The sequence below is a fragment of the Hippocampus bargibanti genome, linkage group LG06, assembly GCF_051943395.1.
Source record: "Hippocampus bargibanti isolate YZ-2025 linkage group LG06, ASM5194339v1, whole genome shotgun sequence".
Taxonomy (NCBI): Eukaryota; Metazoa; Chordata; class Actinopteri; order Syngnathiformes; family Syngnathidae; genus Hippocampus; species Hippocampus bargibanti.
In genome coordinates this window covers 24,957,520-24,981,993 of record NC_142739.1, presented here as the reverse complement: position 1 = coordinate 24,981,993, position 24,474 = coordinate 24,957,520, and the positions used below count along the sequence as shown (strand labels likewise).

Here is a 24,474-nt window from a genome sequence, read left to right as displayed (position 1 = left end):
TTTCGCTCAAGAGGTAAGAGCCTGAACGCACCACGCAGGTGTCAGTTCAGACATGTTGCAAAAGACGGAGGGGAGGATCAGAGATTTACACATATATTATGTAGAGAGACAACTAACATAAAGCAATATTCAGCAAACAATAACGTAATTAAAATGATAAAATACAACATTTTGATTAAATACGTCTATATGTAGTAAATACTGACGTAAATGGACACGAACCCAAGAAGAGCTCCCCTATTTCTATAAGTGGTACGCTCCACTTGGCGATAAGGTGTTCGTTAATCTTCAACGGGCTCTCGTTGTTTCCATGAAAATTCGAGCACGTTTTTCGAGACCATTCACATTAATTGCCAACAATATTATTGATAATATGTGATTTAAAGTTTCACCTTTATTTTAAATTCTGGCTTCCTATGTGGTTTTTGGTAGTTTGCATGTTCTATGTGTCCCTGTGTCGGTTTTCTCCGGATACTCTCCCCCCCCCCCCCCCCCCCCCCCCACACACACACACACACACACCAAAATCACGTTAAAGATCAATGAAACAATGTCCTCCATTGTGATACTCCTTCGAGTATCACAGAATGCAATGAAACTGACGACAGTCATCACGTTGGTATTTGCTGACCCCCAGTGGAAGCAAATTAGTCAGACAGAAACCATCTCGATAATTTAAAGCGGGGAGTTTAGTTTGGTTGCATTTACGAAAACGCCCATTCCAAACGACAAAAATGTTCAACCAGATGGAGGAAAAAAATATCCTTCTCTACCTGTAATTACATTTAGAACCCCTGAAGAATATGTGATCAGAGAAAATAGAGGTAACAGACAATGTGTCAATCATTTACAGTCCATCTGTTCAATAACGGGACATTATTTCTAATTGACAGTGCAGAAAATGCCCAAACACACATTCATTCTGGGCTAACAGCTTTAATGACCCTTGGGGCCTGTTTTCGTCTTATTTGATTTGTTTCACGTAGACCAAGAGTGTCCAAACTGCGCCCCCAATGGCTGTCGTCTGTGTTGCTTTGTGTAAGCGGGTTCAGTAAATGATACAACTTCTGGATAGAGTTGATATACTTTATTAGGGCTGCTGTCTTGGTTGGAGGGAGAAGGCAATTGAGATGTGAGTCTGTCTTAGGCTCTCATCAGACTGACTTGCAGCAGCGCGCATGCTCCTTTGTTCTAAGCCAGGCATCACTAGTCGAACAAGCAAATACGATTTGCTCATGTTGTTACATCTCCCCTTCTTAATTGAATTCTTTACTTTTAACAAATGTATTGAATTCAATTACATGTATGTCAGTAATTAGCAACTTTAAACTTGAATAAAGACTTTCCAAATTTTGCTAGGTCACTGGTGTGTAGTTCAGGTAGGTTCCGTGTTCCTCTGTCATGGTAGAACTTCTGTTTTTGTTTCTGTTGTTCTTTGATCTTCCTCACTTTATCCCCTTCCTTTAGCAGGTTTTCCGGGATGGGCAAGCTGGATCTCAGCATGCGTCCCAACGAGTAGCTGCGCCGGGGACATACCACACTCGAGAGGCGTTGTGCGATACACCAGCAAGCTCTGGTAGAAATCCGTTCCGCTGTCTGCTGCCTTGTACATCAGCTGTTTCACAGTCATGACAGAACTTTCCACCAAGCCATTGGATTGTGGAAAATGTGGACTTGAGGTTATGTGTTTAAAGTCCCACTCTTTCGCAAATTTTCTGAACTTGTCATTGGCGAATTGTGGACCGTTATCAGAAAACACTTGGTTTGCAATGCCGTTTCTAGCAAATATGGCCTTCATGCATGTTATCACTGCTTGTGCTGTTGTAGCTTGCAGTTTGCAAACATCTGGATACAAGGAGTAGTAGTCTGTGACCAAAAGATAATATTTACCTTGAAACGTAAACAGATCAGCACCCACCTTATAGTATGGTCTCTCTGGTGCTTGGTGTGGGTGTAGTAGTTCTGTCGGTTGATTTGCTTGATATTTGAGGCAAATTGTACATCTCGACACCTGATCTCTGATGTCGATACATTCTAGGCCAGAACATCAGTTGTTGTGCTCTTTTCCTCGTACTTCAATTCCCAGATGTCCTTCATGAATCTTTTTGAGCATGTCACTTCTCAAAGTCTTTGGAATGCCGAAGTTACTGCCTTTCTATATGATGTCATCAACTACAGATAACTCCATCCTGCAGTATGATATTTTTAGTCACATGCAAAACACCAATTAAAATGACTTAAAGTGTCCAAAATCTGCAAAAAAATTGAGCTGCGAATTGGGCATTTTCAGAAAGTCGCGCCCCCAGTTCGTGACGTCACGCCAAGACGTCTTGCCTTGCTCGAGAATCAAAACAATGGCTTCAGATTCAGAGAATATGCTTTCTTGTTACACATCCAATATGATTCAAATAGTTCTGAAGAGGAAAGCATACATGTTTGCAATCGATTAAAGAATTTATTCCGTGCCATTTTGAGGCAACATCGGGGGTAAATGTCTCACCCAAAAAGAGGCAGAAAATGGTGACCTCCTGTGAGGAATGAATCAGCGCGTTTCCACAGGCTGATAAATTCCTTCCATGGAGCTTGGCCGCCCTCTTCTGGCTCTTTCTGGTGCAAAATGACGTTTTCAGACCAAACAAGCACAGCAAAATGCATTGATGTGATGGAAGGACTGCTACAATGTGTCCTTTTTTTCGGTCAGGGGCGTTCCTTGAGTGACGTCACGTACGGACTCGTCACCAACTCAAAAACGAGACTTCCGGAATATTCAGCACGAGTCTTAAAACGTCAAATATAGCTATATGCGGTGGAATCTTTGTAAAATACGCTCAGTAGAAGTCATTTGAAGCCATTTTACAAATTATGGACACAACTTGTCCGAGGACGTCGGTTGTCCTTTAATGTGACCTCTAAAAATGTTTTTTTTTTTTTTGCAATTTCAATTTTTCGAATATGTAGAATATATTGAAAAATTTGTTTTGAGAAAGTCAAAGTTAAGTTCACCTGTAAAGTTTATAGTGCGTTATATGTTGCTTATGAAAATATCAGCCCCAAAGCCCAATATCCTGTAACATTTTGTGAGTAGTGTAAAGAAGACTGTTTACCTTTTTGGGAGAGCAAATACAAGCTCGTCTGTACACACCTGAGCCTACATTTTATTCCAGTTGTAATAGGACACCAGAAAAATGGCTTCGGAACGCATTTTAACATAATTGCTAAACCTACAAATTAGCACAGGTGTGAAAACAAAGTGTTTGCCCTGCAGTTTTTTTTTTTTTTTTTGTAATTTTACTCAGGTAGTTAATTTGGGTGATTTTTTGGGGAGTGATTGGTTCTCATTAAAGGACTGTATTTTTCCTGTCATGTTTTTCTTGGGTACACTAATGCCCCCCTTTGGCCCTCTGTGTTATTGCCAAGTTAATACATTAAGTATACCAACATTTATAAGTACTGCACTGTATGTGAAAAGTACAAATGGAGCATTTTTTCTTTTCTTTGCCAAGCTAATAATACGTTTTATTTTAAGTGACTTTCAAAGCTCTCAAGACCATTTTAAAATTACAAGCTAACTATTAGCTATCAAGCTAGTAGGTAGCTACTTGTTATCTTGGAAGATTTACGTTTGATAATGTCAATTTATGGCAATGTTAACGACAGTGAACCACGACATACCGTATTGACCGCTTGGCATTATACAATAGTTTTGGCGCCATCCTGTGGCACCTTGATGACGAAAATGTTGAATTGGGTTGATAATATTCATTTAGTTTTTTTTTATACTTTGCCACTAATGTCTGCCATTAATGTTAAATTTTGAACCACTGGACTATTTTGGGTGGGTCAATTGCAATTTTTTTTTGGTAATTGGATGTTTCAATTAGCGCACAAGCTAACAGACTTGGGCCTGCTAATGGCAATTCCATATGACTGCTAAAACTTTATGTTGCATCTAAAATGTACGATTATATTTTTTCAGCATGTGGAGCACTTTGTGAGTCAGTGAAAACTGTGAAATAAAACATTTGTAGTGGCATAATTATTTAACCATCCCTACAGAGTTTTGAATAATTGATTTATTACAGATTTTTAAGGCCACTGGAGTGTGTTGAATACACACCCACTCACAAACACCAGCAGAGTGAACAGTAATGCGGTCCAGTACTTACCTGCAATGTCACAAAAAACACGAAAATGTTACACACATACACCACACAAACAAAATCAGGGCACTTTTTAGAATGCCCATACCAGCTAAGATGAAGAGTGGCTCCAAGTCGAAAGCAATCAATTACCACTTATGAATCAATAGTTGCAGAAAACATTTTTTTTCGACCAATCTTAAAGGACAACCGACACCATGTTTTTTTGTTTCCTAACTGATATCAGAAAACGTTTTCTAGCATCTAAAATACCCCAAAAAACGCAGGCTGATATTTAGTCAAATGCAAAACACCAATAAAAATGAGTTCAAGGGTCCCAAAACTACGTCAAAATGAACCCGGAAATTGCGAGTTTCAGGAGGTCCCGCCCCATTGTCCGTGATATCACAGTGGTTCTTAACCTTGTTGGAGGTACCGAACCCCACCAAGTTCATATGTTCATTCACCGAACCCCTCTTGATTGAAAAATAAAATATGATTTTTTTCAAATTCAAGACATAGATATTCAAGAATTAATCAGCCCGTTTCCACAGGCTGATTAATTCCTTACATGGAGCTTTGTCGCCCTTTTCTGCCTCTTTTTGGTCCTACACGACATTTTCAGACCAAAGTACAGCAAAATGCATTGACGGAAGGACTGCTACAATGTGTCCTTTTTTCGTTCAGGGGCGTTCCTTCAGTGACGTAGGGTGAGGACACGTGCGAGTCTTAAAACGTAAAATATAGCTATATGCTGTGGGATCTTTGTAAAATACGCTCAGTAGAAGTCATTTTACAAATTATGGACACAACTTGTCCGGAGGTGTCGGTTGTCCTTTAAGGTCCATGCACTAACAAGCTCTTTGTCATCTCTAACAGGGCAATTAATGTAATAGCAGCAGCAAAGTTTCTAGCGAAGCGAGGACATGGGCATGGACCTCAGGATGCATATCAAGGGTACAAAAAAAGTGGACTAACAGGCCCAAAGTGGTATAAGTTGCAGGTTCATTAAAAAAATAAAATCAAAAAAATAATATAGACAGTTTTATTACTGCAATAAATTGTATTATGAATTGTATTTTTATTAGGAACTGTTCATAATAGGTGGTAGACTCCCAGATTGTCTTTGGTCGGTGGCTTCCTGAGATGCTGATGACAACATTGTGGATTAATATTCAGGTGATAATGATTTTATCGAACATATAACGTTCTAGAACGTTACATAAACATACATTCATAGAACGTATGTTTGATGTCTCTGCTTGGTGGATGTAAAGGCAAAGGGAATGCGGTAGACATTTTGTTTTTGCTTGTCAAAAGAAGTATGTTTTTTTTCCCTTCAAGTTTCAAAAAGTAAAAAAAAAAATAATAATAAAAGGCTAAGAAGTAAAAAAAAAAAAGATTCAATCTAACACTTGAGTGATTTTGTGTTGAAAGTTGGGGATGCAGGAGTATTGATTCATTTTGTCGTCTAACTGTTGAAAAATGTTGATTCCGATTTTTGAATTTGGAGGACAGAGATTAAAATTTTATTCTATGGATTTATTTATTTTTTTGCAATTATTTTTCACTTTATTCAATTATTTATCACTTTATTCCTGTACGACTGAGAGCTTACACAGACACTTTATAATACTCACTGAAATTCTTTTCAGGCACCGCTGTTAACATGAATATAATTTTGAATTTTTGGTTTCTTTTTGGAAGACTAATTGTATATTGATATACAGTGATACAGTGTATCCCAAAAAATATTTTCCCATAGGAAACCATTAAAATGAGAATAATCCGTACCCAGGTCCCCATAAAACATAATTTTCTACTTTCTAATTTTCTAAGCCTTAAACCTACACAAAATATATCTCATTTTATGTATAATAAATGTGCTATGGCATTATAATTAAAGAAATAAACTGTACTGTATAATAAAGTCGTTTTATAGACCTTTATGATGGTCGTTGATGGCTTGATGGAATGGAGTGGCCGCTTTCATTAGCATTAAACACTTGATGAGGAACATAACCTTCTTTCACCATCTTGAGGAATGATCCTTTGTAGGTGCTTTCTCTGTGATAATTTTATCTAGTTCCTCATCAATTGTAGTGCACAGATGGCTTGTGCGGGTTGTTTGTGGAGCCTGATTGATGGGATATTTTAACCTTGCAGTCTACACTCTGCCTGTGAACTATCAAAGTTGAAACTCTCTCACTGTCGCCTGCCTGTCTGTTTAATGATTAAACCACCTCCCCTCACTGCTCCGTTCTTGACCAATCACGTGGCTTTAACCAAAGACTGGGGGCGGGGAATAGAGGACAAAAACAGCCGGTTGCCATTTCATTGTTAGAACGGGCTCGTTCGCGAAAGACATCACTCAGGCAGCTCCGTGTATGAAAAAAGTTCGTATGCCGAGGTAAAGTTCATATGCCAAGGTAAAATTTTCATAAATTTAATGTTCGTAAACCGATAAGTTCATAAGCCAAGGGGTTCGTAAACCGAGGTATCACTGTAAAACTAAAAAAATAACTTGAAGAATTGTACTCACACTATTGATATTTATGCTTTTCTCAACAATAACATAATTGGACTGACTTATTTTATTTTTTTACAACCATCTTGTGTCCTACCCATCGAACACAAATATGAAGGCCTGCGGAATGAACTATTGCAAAATGTGCCACGATATGTTTGTGAAGTGTTCATTATCTCAGTATGTGGAAACGAGGCCACATATACTTTGACTGTAGTAGCATCATACCCCGCCTAATTCCCCACTCCTACCCATTCGGAAAAAAAAGTTAGCGACGTAGCATCAAGAGTGGAAGATAGGATTACGCAAGTATTGGAAGGCATCAGGAGGCTTGAGCAGCCAGCATATAAGGGGGCACTGTCGATAAACTCACAGAGTCCAACGCGACATGAGTAGTTGATATTTTTCGAAAAGATGCACAAAGTCCGCAAGGACGAATAAGGCCTCTCAAAAAACAAAAAAAAAAAAGTGACAACGGGGCTATTTGTCAGGTTTGGGAGTGGCGACCTTGGCAGCGACCTTGGCAGAGATCGGGACAGTGGGCCGTGGAAGGAGCAGGTGTAGCCCGGCCTCGGTGCCGATGTTGATGGTGATGTTTGTGTAAAGGGGGTGGTACTCCCGCGAAAGAACTTCATACTCAACCGTGTTCATACCGTCTAGCTTCCATGTTTGACGCGTCTTGGCTAGCATGTTGAACCTAGACACAAATAAAAAACAACAATAAATAAACATTTGCAAATGGAATGGATGGCAGAAGTTCCATCAATCCATTGTCGAATCAGTTTTTCATTAACCTGCCACAAATGTTTTTAGAATGTAAGTCAAAACTGGAGTACCCAAAGAAAAGCCATACAGGCACACGGATAATAATAATAATAATAATAATAATAATACATTTAATTTATAGGCGACTTTCAAAACTATCACGGTCACTTTACAGTCACATTCAACACACTCCAGTGGCCCAAACTCTTATAACCAGACCCATATAATTTAGGAATTAACTCTTTTTCTGATGCAAGAACAGAGTTTAAGGTTTCCTACGCTGCTTTGAATGTTTGAATGCGGTCCGAAAACTCTATTGTGTGGGTCCTGGAATTCGAGTAACAATGACAAAAACCCTGGCACTAGAGTTGGACACATATTTTGCACATCGTCTGGCAGTGAAGTGAGTTCATGTACACAAAAAACACACCACTCAAATAGATTAAACAAGGAATATTAAAAACTAAAGAAGAGGAAATTTAACACGCATCGAATTTAACAAATTCAGAAACTATTAAGTACAAAAATAAAAATAAAGAAATCAATAAAAAAACACATACATTGCAAGAAGAGCAATATTCAGCAAAATTTCAATTTGAAAAAAAATTGAATAAATTGAATAGGAGATAAAAAAAAGGAAATGCATTTTTTAAAACTGCCTATAATTGTTAATACCAATTCAAATATTTAACAGAAACGAGAAAAATAAATCAAGCCCAAAGTTCATGAGAAAACAAATAAATATATAAAAACAACAAATAAGTAAATAAATACATCAATAAATACAATTTAAAAGAACGATCCAAAGAATGTAAATATCTTCTCTATTCTCATTATCAAGACAAACTTGCATGGACCACTTTGTCTCCATTCTAAAGATATTTTATAAAAGGTGAATCCAAGGTTATTTTCTAATTCTTTCATATAAAATTTACAACTCCATCATTCAAGGTTTAAAACAAAAAAAATATTTTTCAAAATAAAATCTTCCAATTTGGCATACCTCTTCGCATTAACGTCATTGCCTTTGTCCAGCTTGTGTTTGATCATCTTATATCGGCCGACCTTCCGGGACGGACGCGAGATGGACATTCCTGCCAGAGACACTCTGGGTAGACAAGAGTATGTAGGTTAGAGCTCCGGTTGTCAACTTGACGAGGAATGCATTTCATCATAATCTCATTGTCAGAGATATTTGTTCAGACACTGTGAACAAAGGCTGGAAAACAGCAAGATCGTCTTTCACTGCCGGCAGGGGGCGTAGTCATTCATGAATACCACGAGCCTGGATGTCCCAAGCACCAACATCCATAAATCAACAGAGCGTCGACATTTTAATGGGTTGACTTTCCATGAACTGATAGATTTGAAACCTGGCTAATGAGCTCTTACTGTAAAGGAGTTTAACAAGTCGTAAATTAGTCCTCGGCCAGGTCTCCTACGTGAAGATGACAGTTTAACAGGCTGTGTGTATTCATCTCAGACTGACCCCAGATTTTCTGTGTTTCCATTGTGGGCCTTGTGTTTGGGCTTAGTTGCCACTTTTAAATATGATAACTTCTATTCTGTCTATTCTCTATCACTCATTTTGAGAAAAAAAACAACCTTTACCTGTTTCGACATCAACGGCACCTAAGTCAAGACCATCCAATCAAAATGGCGCTTTCCGCCAACCGGCGTCAGTATTATCCAATCAAAATTGCGCTTTCCGCCAACACAAGCCGAAACAGGAAATGAACAGCAAAAAGCGAGAATACATATTTAGTTTTATCTGGCCATTTGGTTTGAGAAAGTCGGAAATCCGCCGATCGGCGGAAAATTCTCATCCTTCGACAGCGCTCAGAGGAAGATACGCCCTCACCTGTGACCGATGTCGTCGTCCTCGCCGCCCCACCCCCAATAATTGTTAGGAAAGCCATTTATTTTGAGGTAGTGGACAGGCGTGAGAGCCGACACCCCTCCAAAGTACGTCTGATACGGGAGTCTGCAGGAACCACACAAAATATAACTTGATCATTTCAGGGAGTGTTAAAAATATTCCTGGTAAGATGGAAAAAAATAAAATAACTATGGTCATGAAAAATATTTCCTCGATACAGTGATACCTCGGTTTACGAATCCCTTGGCTTACGAACTTTTCCGTATACGAATGTTAAATTTATGAAAATATTACCTAGGCATACATACTTTTTTCGTACACAGAGCTGCCTCAAATGAGTAACGTGTCATTCGCAAACAAGCCCGTTCTTCTAACAACAAAATGGCAGCTGACTGTTTTTGTCCTCTATTCCCCGCCCCCAGTCTTCGGTTAAAGCCATGTGATTGGTCAAGAACGCAGCAGTGAGGGGAGGTGGTTTAAACATTAAAGAGACAGGCAGACGACAGTGAGAGAGTTTCAACTTTGATAGTTCAAAGACAGTGTAGACTGCAAGGTTAAAATATCCCATCAATCAGGCTCCACAAACAACCCGCACAAGCCATCTGTACACTTGATGCAAAACGCTATCAACCCAGCTAAACAGAACACAATTGATGAGGAACTAGATAAAATTATCGCAGAGAAAGCACCTACAAGGGATCATTCCTCAAGATGGTGAAAGAAGAAGGCTACGTTCCTCATCAGGTGTTCAATGCTGATGATACCGGCCACTCCATTCCATTAAGCCATCAATGACCATCACAAAGGTAAATAAAACGAATTTATTATACAATACTGTTTATTTCCTTAATTATAATACCATAGCACATTTATTATACATGAAATAAGGTATATTTTGTGTAGTTTTAAGACTTAGAAAATTATGTTTTATGGGACCTGGGAACGGATTATTCTTATTTTAATGGTTTCCTATGGGAAATTATTTTTGGGGATACACACCTTTTGCCTTACAAACTCTGTCTGGGAACCAATTAAGTTCGTAAGCCAAGGTATCACTGTATATTGTATAACATGAACAAAAGTGACACTGCTGTAAACTCACTGATAGCCAAATTTGTCCATGGCAATGGCGGCGTGTTTGGGATTTGCGTCGCACACGTAAATGTTGCGATCGTCCTCGGGGATGAGGTCCACGTCGTGGAAGAACAGGCAGTCCCAATCCTCTTCGCGCATGGCCTCGCGGAAGCCGGCGTTCATCAGCTTGGCTCGGTTGAACGTGTAGCTGCCCGCCTGCGTGGCGGAATGAAACCAAAGTGAATTTCAGGGACCTTTGAACAGGTACCTTCGGCTTATTTGAAGTTGTGTAAAATAGGCACCCTTCTTTATGGGCAGATGAGCATCTGTCAATAAGGCGTCACGAGACATTCATAAAACTGATAGCCGAGGGTCATAAAAAGAGTCAGGAGCGTATGTGGACCTGTCGCGGCTTGGAATTGAAGCGGATTTACGTGGGGGCAGGAGATTTGAGACAATCTCTTTTCGTCAATGGATGCTACAGCTTCGTGTTTGCTTTCAACATTTAGTCTGTCGCAGAGGTGCACATTCCACCATGACGTCCCTGATCCACTGGTGAAAATGATGTTTTAATTCTCTCCTCTTTCATCCAGAATGGCTTCATACAATAGAGGGTTCAGAAAGTGCTTAAGATTGAATGACTGTGTGTATTTTGTGTTGTCACATTATTTGTTTTTTTTATGACTTTAAAATGGCACCACGAGAGGGGCTGCCTTTACAGCAGCTCCTGTACGTATTTTGTTTTTTGACTTCTTCCTTTCCTTTCCACTTACTTTTATCACTTTGCCGCTGTGAAATGTAAATTTCTCCATTGCGAGTCGAATAAAGGCAAATCCAATTCAAAATATATATAAATAAATTACAATTTATTTTATTTTATTTTTTTTGGGGGGGGGGAGGGGAGGGGATGACCAAAATGAAGAAGGTCCGTGACACAAAATAAAAAAGGGAGGACCAGAGAACAGGGTCCCGTTTTTGGATGAAGGAAATGACTAAAACCACAGAGATATGATCTGTTTATTTCATCATGTGCATCATTTCCGGTCCTTTCATGGACCTTTCTTGGATTTAGAGAAGAAGAACCGGAATGAACCAGAATATCCATGAAAGGGAACGCCATATTGATTTAAAGCGTATGTGGACCTGTCGCGGCTTGGAATTGAAGTGGATTTACGTGGGGGCATGAGATTTGAGACAATCTCTTTTCGTCAATGGATGCTACAGCTTTGTGTTTGCTTTCAACATTTAGCTTGTAGCAGACATGCACATTCCACCATGACGTCCCTGATGCGCTGCTGAAAAGGATGCTTTGATGTTCTCCTCTTTCATCTAGAACTGCTTCATGTCACAAAGAGGGTACAGAAAGTGCTTATGAATGAATGTCTCTCTGTGTTGTCAGATTTATTATTTATTATTATTATTATTATTTTTTTTTTACTATGTTACTTTCAGGTTGAGTTAACGCCGGCGCATGTGGTAGCCGCTGCTCACCCGCAAAAAAAAAAAACCTGTGACTGTAAAGTGTCCTTGAGAGTTTTAAAAGGCGCTTATAAATGAAATGTATTATTTTTATTATTATAAAGGAGACCATCTTCATTTTTGCAACTTAGTAGCCCCCGGAACCGGTTGACGGTGTACCAGCTGCAATACAAATGAGTACGAGCGTCACGGAAAATGGTTGACTGACCTGGTGAATGACATAGATGGCGTAATTGAGCTGCTGACGCTGCAGGAACGGGTGCAGGTAGTAGAGCAGGAACCTGAGGTGGTGCTCGCGGTGGCGGTGCGGGATGATCACGGCCGTGCGGTGGCGCGCCTCGCAATTGGGAGGACGGTAGCGCCCACCGCGCTCCACTAGCGGATTCTTGCGCTGGACCTCGGCCAGCGTCAGGCCTGATGGGAAGCTGACGTGGATGGGCCCGCCTGAAATGAGATGGGGAAAAAAAAGCAGCGAGTGGATTACATAAACAAATATAAATAAATACATAAACGTGGAAACTTGGATTTTTGGCCACGACATTCATCAAGGAGCAGACTCTGCTGAGCCGTTTTTTCGGTAGCACAACAACAACAACAATAATAATAATACATTTTATTTCAAGCGCCTTTCAAAGCTCTCAAGGACACTGTACAGTCCCAGACAAACATAGATACAATAATAAATAAAATACAGTAAAGTCTCGTGATATCGATATCGGTTATATCGATAGTACTGCTTATTACGATACTATTTCTATGAACGCAAGGAGAACATTTACATGCCGCAGAATCGGATGTATCGATAGTCCGGTTATATTGATATTTTTTCCGACGAGAATATCGATGTAACGAGACTTTACTGTAGTTATAAATAGAATACAATAAATAAAATACAATTATCAATAGAAACAAGAGATAGAGCTACACAGAAAATGCTATTTTAAATAGGTGGGTTATATGCCAGCACTGTTTTTGATTTGGGAGGAATGTCAGTGCCATCACTACACAGTTCTAAAAATGATAGTCGGAGGTCATACAAAGCGTCAGGAGCGCCCGTGCGTATGTGGAACTGTCGCGGCTTGGAATTGAAGCGGATTTACGTGGAGAAAGGGGATGTGAGACAATCTCTTTTCGTCAATGGATGCTAGTTTTGTGCTTGCTTTCAACATTTAACTTGTTGCAGACGTGCACATTTCACCATGACGTCTCTGATCCACAGGTGAAAAGGACGCTTGGATGATCTTCTCTTTCATGCAGAAAGTGCTTGAGATTGAATGACTGCATGTTCTTTGTGCTGTGTCACATTACTTGTTATTTAGTTTTTTGTTGTTGTTGTTTTGACTACAAGATGGCGCCGCGATAGTGGTTGCCTTAACAGCAACTCCTGTATTTTATTTTTCTACTTCTTCCTTTCCACTTTGCTGCTGTGAAATGTAAATTTCTCCACTGCGAGACTAAAAGGCTAATCCATTTCAATCCAAATAAACAAATAAATCAATTTGGGGTGAACTATAAAATTATAAATTAAGCCAAATATATTTGTGATTTGTGATATAGATATAGAATACAGCTTCTGCATAATTATTTTTAATTTTGTTAGCACCCTTAATCAATCGGGTGCACATTATTTCAGGACACCGTTTTCGTCAAAGTTGGCCATTACGCCTTGACATGTTGCCAGGAACAACTTCAAAATAAAAGTGAAACTCAGCATTGATCTTGAGTTGAGTCAAGTCTATTTTGAACGTATGCTGCTTTATTGCGTTGTCTGTGTGAGTAGTACTCATCAAAACAAGATTTTATATTTTTTCTACCCTCATAATAGACCACCCCCCTCCCCAACACCTCCATAAGAAAATAAAAATATTCTGTACATGGGATTTTACACTAATAAATCACAAGATCTATGAACACTGTGTAACTAATTACAGGAAACAACCATCCTGCATTATGTGAATAGATACTTTAAAAATAAAAGTTATTAGCCGAAGATCTCGCCTGACCAGCTCAGCCAGTTTGATGACATATCTCAAATCAGCTTTAAAAATTTGTTCCAAAAAGGAATGTGAATTCCACGACACACATCACAGCTAAAATTGCAACGGCACTTCCAAGGTTTCAGCAGGTTTGATGTGCTTGTGGGTAATCGAGGTACTTTGTCATTTTGTGTGACGTCACCAGCAGCACAAAAGGGAAATACTGTACATGTTCTGATTTACGCTAAGAGCAAATACAAACAGGGATCTGGATGTTAAAGGTTATGTGTGACAAGTGCGTGACATGGAGTTCAAACACTAGAAATAAAATCTAACAAAAGGAGATATGAATGGGAGTCATGGGGATTTTTTTTCCCGCAAACCACATTTCAAAACAAACAGCAATTCCAGGTTGTCAAAAAACAGGTTTCGTCTTGTGAAACATGAAATTCTGTCGATGACAGGAAATTGTTTTGGTAACAATCGTCTTGTCCGCCATTTTAACTGGCTTGCTCGGTTGGGGGTGGAAGCTAGGCTTTCTGTGTCAAACTTAAGGCCCGGGGGCCAGATACGGCCCGCCAGGTCATTTCATATGGCGCGAAGGGAAAATCATGTGTGATGAAAACTCTGTCTCAAAATGTCAAATATTCACGTGGAATAAACAACGGAGAGATTGCGCAATAATTCTGTTATCCTAGTCGCCGTAACTCATACAATAATTGAACAAACCATGACAATGATCAAAAACTAGTAATCTATTAATTTATTATGTACAAGAAATAACTTTGGAGTTTCACTATGATAATGGTAAATATCATAATTTACCTGATTGAATAATTAATTTATACATTTATTTATTTAACAATTTTAACAAATTATTTCTGTATTTATTTACTTAGCTATTTATTAGGGTTAATTGTTAGTTCATTCATCTATCTCGCTAGCTGTCTATCTATCTAGCTACAAAGCTAGCTATTGTGCTAGCTGTCTATCTTTCTAGTGTTAGGTTAAAATATTACAAGCTAATATTAGCATTAACAGGTATTTATTTCCTTCGCTATCTATCTATCTATCTATCTATCTATCTACTGACAAAGGGTTCACGAAACTTCATATCACAATGTCATGGGTGTCCAACGAAGCAGTCATGGCCACTCACCTAAGAGAGGTGACGTCTTAGGACAGAAGAGGAGATCTCCTCCATTGTTCTCCGCCTTGGATAGGTGAGACAGATTGGAGTACACGGGCACGTACGTGCGATTCTGAGGCTCCGACTTGCGGAAGATCCGTATGAAGTAGCTGACCCTCTTCTGGTAACTCTCTCGGGACAGCAGTGCCATGACCACCAGCTGGATGCCCAAGAACATGAGCAGGTAACGCCATTTAGAGTGCAGGGAGATCATGGTGGTGCGGGAAGGAAGGCTACTGTGTAGAAAGTCTGCGGCCGAGGGGGTCGCGTGACGAGAGGAGAGCTGCTAGGTTCTTTAGCTATTTGTCCGTCATGTTAGCATAAGGTCGAAGTTACGTAAATAAAAAAAGAGCACAAATTGTAAAAAGGCACTTTAGGTGGGTTTTCACTCAAGGAGATCACCAAACAGACCAAAAGTTAAGTTCTTGCAAAGAGGGATGAGAAACAAAACAAAAAAATAATCCGTCTTCTTTTGCTTAAATCATTCCTCGCTAGAGATTAAGTTCGCTCCATATATTTCAAAACGTGACTTTTGGGCCGATTTCTGATTGGCAAAAAGGGGCGACATGAGTGCCACATGGTGTGCTTTTCAGCCCCCTGCTGAATTTCATGCCCTACCGCGATGTCCGCCGGATGGCTTCCTGATTTTTTTTATTTTTTTTCCTCCTAAACTTCACACCACCTCCTGCCTTCTTCCTTGTCGCTGCCTGAGGGACACTACGGTAACAACAACAACGGTCTCCATGACAAAAAGGGGCGAGCGTATGCAGCCACAAGGATGTGAGATTTGTCTGTGGAGGGCGGGGTGCCGGGTGTGGAAGGACGGCTGGGGGGACAGACAATGGTTTCTGTAAAAAAAAAAAGGAGAGATTCCCTTCGCTATTCTTCCATTGTGATAGATTGCAGTGGGCTATCGGGTACCGGTCCTACTGGGTTGACAGGTACCGGGTCACTCAGTGCCACGAGCTATAAAAGAAAACAAACAACAACAAGAACAAAAAAGTAAGACAGGGTGTTTTGATTGCAAATAGGACAGAAGAATCTAATTGTGAGCAAAGCTTACAAAAAAAAAAAAAAGCCTACGGAACGGAATGATGGAAATAAAAGCAGAGGTGTTTATTCGTCCCCCCCCCACCTTGTCAGATTGGAGCCTTGGTGCAGTGTCTGAAATAGTGTCTGCCCGGATGTCCGGGGCGTGCAACTTTTCCCTCGGGCGTACAACTTACAAAACGTCTACGCCCGGGTGGCCGACAAATTGAACGTTTGAGCGAAGATTTCGAAATCAGAATAAATTATTCCGATTTAGAAATCTTCATTTGGTATGGAAATTTCTGAATTTCGGTTCGTTTGGAAAATTGCATACTCAGCACGGCAGCCAATCAGAAGCCTTCTTCGTGCTTCCGTCTTTCCCGAGCGTTATAAGGTTGTGCATTTGCATATTATTCTCAAAAGTAGATGCACAGAACCTCAGCCCCAGAAGATTCAAAGGAAGCTAACAAAATGATTGTAAAGTGTACTTGAGAGTTTTGAAAGGCGCTTAGAAATTGAACGCACATTAAAAACATAGTGGAAAGAGGAATCCACATGGCTTTTAGCAGACGACACAACGCAAACATTGTATTGTGCAACATGACGAGCAGTGTATGGAAAAACAAGAGTGTATTGACAAATGACAACTGGAGCAAAATCATCAGCAATGGATATTTACGATAAATTAAGCAAGGGAATATTTGTGGTAGGTACATCCTTAATAATAAAAAAAATCCTTAATACTTTACAACAATTGATTTTTTTTTACGATTAGTCATCTTTTTGTATTTCAAGTTGTGAAAAATGGGGCAGGCCACTTTATGGCCGTGCAGGCAACTTTTCAGAGTTGTCTACCCTAGTGTCCGCTAACTTTTTGTCATGAGTTTCAGACACTGCTTGGTGATTTGGTTCTACTACAGCGTGACATCGATTTTAATATATTCACTGCCATTCTCAAATTTATTTGGGAATTGAAAAATGTGACATATATTCTTGAATATATTTGGGTTTTGGTTTTTAATGCGGAAGGGTGTGGCGAAAAAGCACTGGTCAGACCTCTAGCAATGTTTTCCCTTCCACAAGCGAGCAGCATTTGTCTTTTCTCCATGTTAGCGATTTGTTCAGCGAAAGCGCTATATAAATCAATATGTATTGTATTGTATTTTGGACAGCCGCCCCCATTTCAAGCTCTGATAATTGCAGACCCATATAACTTAGGAATTAACTCTATTTCGGATGAAAGAAGAGAGTATAAGATGAAAAGGTTTCTTCAGCCATCATTCTGTACATGACAGAGCTTACAGAGACAAAGAGAGTCTAAGGTTTCTTACGCTGTATAGAATGTTTATGTAGTCCTAAATAATTAATATTCTGTGGGTCTTGTAATTCGAGTGAAAATGACCAAAACCCTGGCACTGGAGTGGACATATTTTTGCACATCAGTGAATGAGTTAATTTGTTTCATTGAATCGAAGCTGCAAGAGTAAGAAAAAGCAGGCAAGGAGGTAATCGGAGAAAAAAAAATGTTTCTTCTTTTTTTTGTGTCATTATGTATCCGATGTAGCGCTTCGATACCAAATTGTCCAACATTATTTTTTTTGCGAACTGTTACAAATTATTACCAGCAGCATTTTGGATGTGTAATTCCAGACCTCCCACCTGTCTTGCCTCCAGCTGTGAAATTCTCACCTCCTCCATTTTTTTTGCCCCAACTGCAGTTTGTCTCAAATGTCATTTTAAGCACATTAACTCCTTCACTGCCAGACGATGTGCAAAAATGTATCCATTCCCGTGCCGGGGTTTTTGTCATTTTCACTAAAATTCCAGGACTCACAGAGTATTGAGTTTTCGGACGACGTAAACATTCAATTCAGCGTAAGAAACCATAGACTCTTCTTTCATCAGACAAGAAAAAGAGTTAATTCCTACATTATCTGGGTCTGGAGTTATCTGAGCTTGAAATGGGGGCTAATAAATTCGGGAATGGCAGTTTTTCTTTAAACCCGGGGAAGAATATTTCTACCGGCTCACAATGAACAATTGCGCATCGGCCCAACAAATGGATTGTTTGTGTACACGGGGAGCTGAACTGCACAGTTGACCGGAGAGGCCTGACTAATCGCACTTGCTACAGATGATCAACCCTCGACCATCTTGGTTCTCACTCGGCAGATAATGTCTTTATTGCTCTTTCCAAAGATAATAATACGTGTAATACATTTCATTTATAAGCGCCTTTCAAAACTCTCAAGGACACTTTACAGTCACAGGATATTTTTTCTGCGGGTGAGCAGCAGCAGACACATGCGGCAGCGTTCACTCAACCTGAAAGCGTGATGGGGAATAAAAAGTTATCATATTTAAACGTTTCATGCTGTTATATGCTTCGTGGACATGTGTGACTCGAATACACAATTGAAGCACAACCTGAGGTCAATCTGAGGTCAATCGACACAGCTTGTTAAACTGTCATCTTCATCTAGGAGATCTGGCCTTGGATAGAATTTAGGACTTGGGAAACTCCTTATCACAGGAGTAATTTAGGACTTGAAACTCCTTCACAGGAAGAGCTCATTAGCCAGGTTACAAATGTATCAGTCCATGGAAAAGACAATGTTTTATTGCTGACAGCTGTTCGTGCTTAGAACTCAAGAGGTGTGGTATTCTAATCAAGAAAACTATCTTTTACTACTGTATCACTTAAATTTGCATATACTCTCAATAAATAGCTTGGCAGAGGGGTGCAGAATTCAGGCGTCTGTCATGAATGGCTGCGTCTCCTGCCGGCAGTAAAGAAAATCTTTCTGGGTTAGAGTCTTTGTCCACAGTGTCCGATCGAACATCTCTGACAAAGTGACAAAAGACAACACAAAAACAACAACAAAAAAGCAAGGCTCGTGAGAGCACTGGCTGACGGCTGCCTCCTCACGTGTCATCTTGGAGGAAAAAAGGTCTATCCTGGTCAGTTCTGTGACAGTGACAATCTTTGTTTTGAATAAGGGTTGCTTTAAGGCTTGGAAATTTTCACTCTAACTCATTCGCTGCCATTCCCAATTTTATTCGGGAATTGAAAACGTGACGTGGAGCGCCGTTCCCGAATTTGTTCGGGTTTTGGTGCAGATAAAGCGCTGGTCAGACCTCTGGCAATGTTTTTTCCCTTGCACGAGGGGGCAGCATTTGCCTTTTGTACAGCCGCACCGACTTCCACCTCATATTACTCCAAATCAATAGGTATGTATTGTATTTTGTACATCCGCTCCCATTTCAAGCTCTGATAACTCCAGACTCATATAACTTGGGAATTAACTCTTTTTTTATGAAAGAAGAGAGTCTAAGGTTTGTTACCCTGAATTGGATGTTTATGTAGTCCTAAAAGTCAATATTCTGTGGGTCGTGGAATTTGAGTGAAAATGACAAAAACTGGACGTATTTTCGCACATCGTCTGGCAGTGAATGAGTTTAAAGTAAGTACAATCACACAACTAATACTTATCCTATTCAAACTTTTAAGATTCTTCAACCTCAAAATACAGGCAACAAAAATGTTCACCATTTTTATTCAGTCATTTCAAAACTGTATTTATCCAACTACAAAAAAAAATCTCAAAACACAAACAAATGTGCTCAAGCAGTGAACACTTTGGAAGTCAAACCAAGTGGTAGAGAAGCTGGCTTCATTGTCCTTCCTTTCTACCGAACCAAAACAAAGCGCCGGCGTGACTTCCAACAAATGCAGCCAGCGCCCTGGCCTCTGCTGTCACACTTACTTGTGGACGACACGCTCTTAAGTCCAGACACATTGGTGCTCGTAAGCATTTTTTCCATGCCCCACGGGGTCATTAAAATTCGATGGCGTAAATTGAATGTCTGCATGCATATTTCCACACATGGGTGGACGTGAGAGGGGGCGCTTGGGTTAAATATAGATCGTCGTATAGGGACAAGAGCTCAAGGGTCAGCGTCGTCGCTATTCACATCTCCAAAGGGTTGGCAGAAAGCAGAGCGCTCGCTCTGGGGAGAACAGACCATGGAAAGGAAACCGGACTGGTGGATTGACGCGGGGGGTTTTAACTCATTCACTGCCAGGACAACCGACGTCTCCGGACAAGTTGTGTCCATAATTTGTAAAATGGCTTCAAATGACTTCTACTGGGCGTATGTTAATAAGATTCCACCGCATATAGCTATATTTTATGTTTTAAGACTCGCGCTGAATATTCAGGAAGTCTTGTTTTTTAGTTGGTGACGAGTCTGTACGTGACGTCACTAAAGGACCGCCCCTGACCGTAAAAAAAGACGCATTGTAGCGGTCCTTCCATCACGTCAATGTATTTTGCTGTACTTGTTTGGTCTGGGGACATCGTGTTGCACCCAAAAGCCGCCAGAAGGCCAGAAGAGGGCGTCCAAGCGCCATATAAGGAATTTATCAGCCTGTGGAAACGGAGGTGGCCACAGGAGGTCGCCATTTTGTGTCTCTTTTTTTAGGTGAGAGATTTCCGCCCAATGTTGCCTCAAAATGGCACAAATAAATTCTTTAATCGATTGCAAACATGTATGCTTTCCTCTTCAGAACTATTTGAATCATATTCATAACTGGATGTGTAACAAAAAAGCATATTCTCCGAATCTGAAGCCATTGTTTTGATTCACAAGCAATGCAAGACGTCTTGGCGCGACGTCACAAACTGGGGGCGGGACTTTCTGAAAATGCCCAATTCGCAGCTCAATTTTTTGCAGATTTTGGACACTTTAAGTCATTTTTATTGGTGTTTTGCATTTGACTAAAAATATCATACTGCGTGTTTTGGGTATTTTAGATGCTATAAAACGTTTTTCTGATGTCAGTTAAAAAACACAAAAGTGACGTCGGTTGTCCTTTAAAGCAACTGCTATGTAAGAGCGTTGAGCAAATAGTTCTTACACAACAGCCCCCCACCCCCTACTTTGGATTGCAGGACAACACAAGACAAATACGGAAACCCTTCGACACAAAATAGAGTAAAAGGCAAATTCACATTCAAAGTACGTGCGACATGCAAACACAAAATGGGGGTGGGTACTGAAGCAGAATGCCAGAACAAACGCGTGCCGGCATTACAGCCATGGCAACCCATCCTGAGCCCGGGCCGATTCATTATGGGCACAGCTGGTACACCGCGGTCTCTGGGGGGGGTACCAATTCATCCGACGGGACAGACCACATGAGAACAGAAAAACTGCAGCGGCTTGCGCAGTTCACGACAACAACCTTGGAGATGACGGATGACGCCGGGAGATATAACAACAACACAAAGCACAAACAAAAAATACTAACCAATCTTTGAACAAATATTTTGACATTTTTTTACGGTCATACAGAACAAAACAACAGATCACTTGAAAGCGACAAAGTAAAATTAATATTTTATTCATGTTGCTGACAGATGCACAATCGGCATTAATGAATATACAGTAAAGTCTCGTTATATCGATATTCTCTGGAGTCAGAAAAAATATCGATGTAACCCGACTATCGATATATCCGATCCTTCGCCGAACTTCATTAAAAGTCGGCAATAAATGGGGGATCTTTGAGATGGCATGTAATTTTCTCCTTGAGTTCATGGATTGCATATCTAGCATGCTTTTGTATTGTAGTGAAGTGAAAAATAAACATATGCATTAAATAAAAACGGCATTTATTAGTGTCATAACGCACTCTTGCAATAGTGACTCTGAGTAGCACTCGACATTCATCTAGAACTGCTTCATGTCACAAAGAGGGGACAGAAATTGCTTAAATGACAACCAACATCACTTTTTTGTTTCCGAACTGACATCAGAAAAACGTTTTATAGCATCTGAAATATCCAAAACACGCAGTATGATATTTTTATTAAAATGCAAAACACAAATAAAAATGACTCAAAGTGTCCAAAATTTGCAAAAAAATTGAGCTGCGAATTGGGCATTTTCAAAAGTCCCGCCCCCAGTTCGTGACGTCACACCAAGACGTCTTGCTCGAGAATCAAAACAATGGCTTCAGATTTGGAGAATATGCTTCCTTGCTACACATGCAGTTATGAATATGATTCAAATAGTTCTGAAGAGGAAAGCATACATGTTTGCAATCGATTAAAGAATTTATTCCGTGCCATTTTGAGGCAACATTGGGGGGAAATGTATCACCAAAACAGAGGCAGAAAATGGCGACCAAGCTCCGTGTGAGGAATTAATCAGCCAGTTTCCACAGGCTGATAAATTCCTTACATGGAGGTTTGTCGCCCTCTTCTGCCTCTTTTTGGTGCAACACGACTTTTCAGATCAAACAAGTACAGCAAAATGCATTGACGTGATGGAAGGACTGCTACAATGTGTCCTTTTTTCGGTCAGGGGCGTTCCTTCAGTGACGTAGGGTGAGGACTCGTCACCAACTCAAAAACAAGACTTGCGGAATATTCAGCTCGAGTCTTAAAACGTAAAATATAGCTATATGCGGTGACCAACGGTGTTACCGATACAGATATCGCTAATTGTGGTACTGTATAGAAATCCTTAAGCAAATATCAATTTAGCTTAAAGTGCTTTGTATCGATATAAGCATAGTAAAATGGCTGGCGGTAGACAAAAAGGGCACTGTAGTAACCAGATTATCGTAATACCCAGGTATCGTACCAGTTGGTCATTAGCCTTCATTAGAGTTTAATTGAGTGACTTCCGGGTTGAGTGAACACTGGCGCATGTGGCTCCCACTGCTCACCCACAGAAAAATTTATCCTGTGACTGTAATGTGATCTTCAGAGGTTTGAAAGGTGTTTATAAATGAAATGTATTATTATTATTAGACATCACATCGTGTAACAAGATGTGATTTGCTAACCACATTTAGTTATTTTGTTAAATGTATCAAATGTCTAGAAATGATATTACTTTATTTGTAATGACTAAAGCATTACTCATATTTCATCAAATATATTCCCCAAAATCCCAAACTTATTTCTCCCACTTACTATTATAGCTTAAAACTATATTTTACCCCCTAACTGTACTGTGTATGCGATGTATGTCAATTGAAAGCAACGTTGATCCAAGCGCAACAAATTTTGAACAAGTATGACATCGGCTATAAAAGTTTATGGACACTCCCGCCATCGATAAAATTAATCATTACAAAGCTAGTTATTCTTCATACTTCCTGGTGTGTGGGGGATTTCTGTGACAATCTTCTGTTGTGCCGAAGAAGCCATTGAATGCAAATAAGCGCTTAACAATGAAAAACGACAAGCAACCATTTTTAAATCACCAAAGTTGAGTTAATTTGATGGTTCATCACACAAACACATAACATTTAACGAGCAAAAGTTTGGCTTCTGTGGTCTAGTTTTGTTACTACAAATAAAGCACGTGCCACTTCAAAACAATTTTTACTTTAAGCAGTCACACTAAAACAGGTCTGCAGTTACTCATTCGCATTCATGCTTAAATTTTACATTTATTTGAGAACATTTGAATTAACTCAGTCAAGAAAAAGCCGTAAGCTAACAAAACCACAACCGCCGCTCCGGGGTTCCAGCTGCGAAGAGCCGCGTCGCGTAGTTAGCATGTAGCTCGGCTAAGCTACATTAGCAGCTGTTCGTCACCGCCCGACAAGAGGCAATTTTCACTTTAAATAAATTCTTACCTCAGATGTCAGACAACAGGCTCCCCGCAGGGCTCCATCTACAGCGGGTGATAGATATTTCCCGAAAAAAATGAGTTCGTTGCGTGCTGGTGATATGCTTTAGAACTTGTAAAAGACCGAGCGAGCGCAATGCGCGTGACCGCCAGATACTCACACCGACTCGGCGAAATAATGATGGTGAGGAGCGGCGGCTGGAGGGTCGTCCGTTAGGTTTCTCCTCCCCTTTTAATCGCACGTCCTCTTAAATGATATTGTTTGTTTTTCAATACTGAATAAAATTGTGCACAATAAAATACACAACGGCGTGACGTGGGAAATGAACTGTAGTTGAGGTGCTTGTGATTTAAAAATAAGCCAGGAATAAAACGCAAATCGCTTGTATTGCGTTTTCCAGTATAGTTTTATGTGTAGGTTTATGCTCACGTGGGAAAACCCGACATCGGAAACCGCAAGAAAAGTTTTAAAAGCAGACTATCCAATTATGTACTGTACTGTAATATCGTATTTTGAACGTGCATCCTATTTAGTGCTTCATGATGCGTGGAGCTGCCAATGTGGAGTAACATTATTTTGTCTGTCAAAGACCAGAGATGTGGATTCGGTTCCTAGGACGGAACGGTCCATGTTTGACTTTGACATGTTGGAATTCGTCCCTTTTGATTTGCGTTTAACTCATTCCGTGCCAGACATGTGAAAACGTGTTCATTCTAGTGCCAGGGTTTTTGTCTATGTCACTCACTCTAATTGCAGGAATTCT

At 40.0% G+C, this 24,474-nt stretch overlaps 1 protein-coding gene across 1 annotated transcript; it reads right to left on the bottom strand.

Moving 5' to 3' along the window:
* Positions 1-5,882: 5,882 nt before the first annotated feature.
* LOC148896936 (beta-1,4-galactosyltransferase 3) lies at positions 5,883-23,871 on the bottom strand. Its single transcript, XM_088998558.1, has 7 exons — positions 23,718-23,871; positions 14,999-15,994; positions 12,072-12,307; positions 10,413-10,600; positions 9,293-9,415; positions 8,435-8,539; positions 5,883-7,363 (listed from the first exon to the last, which is right to left on the bottom strand). The coding sequence occupies exons 2-7, from the start codon at positions 15,240-15,242 to the stop codon at positions 7,147-7,149; spliced, it is 1,113 nt and encodes a 370-aa protein (XP_088854684.1). The 5' UTR covers positions 15,243-15,994; positions 23,718-23,871; the 3' UTR covers positions 5,883-7,146.
* Between the last annotated feature and the right edge of the window lie 603 nt (positions 23,872-24,474).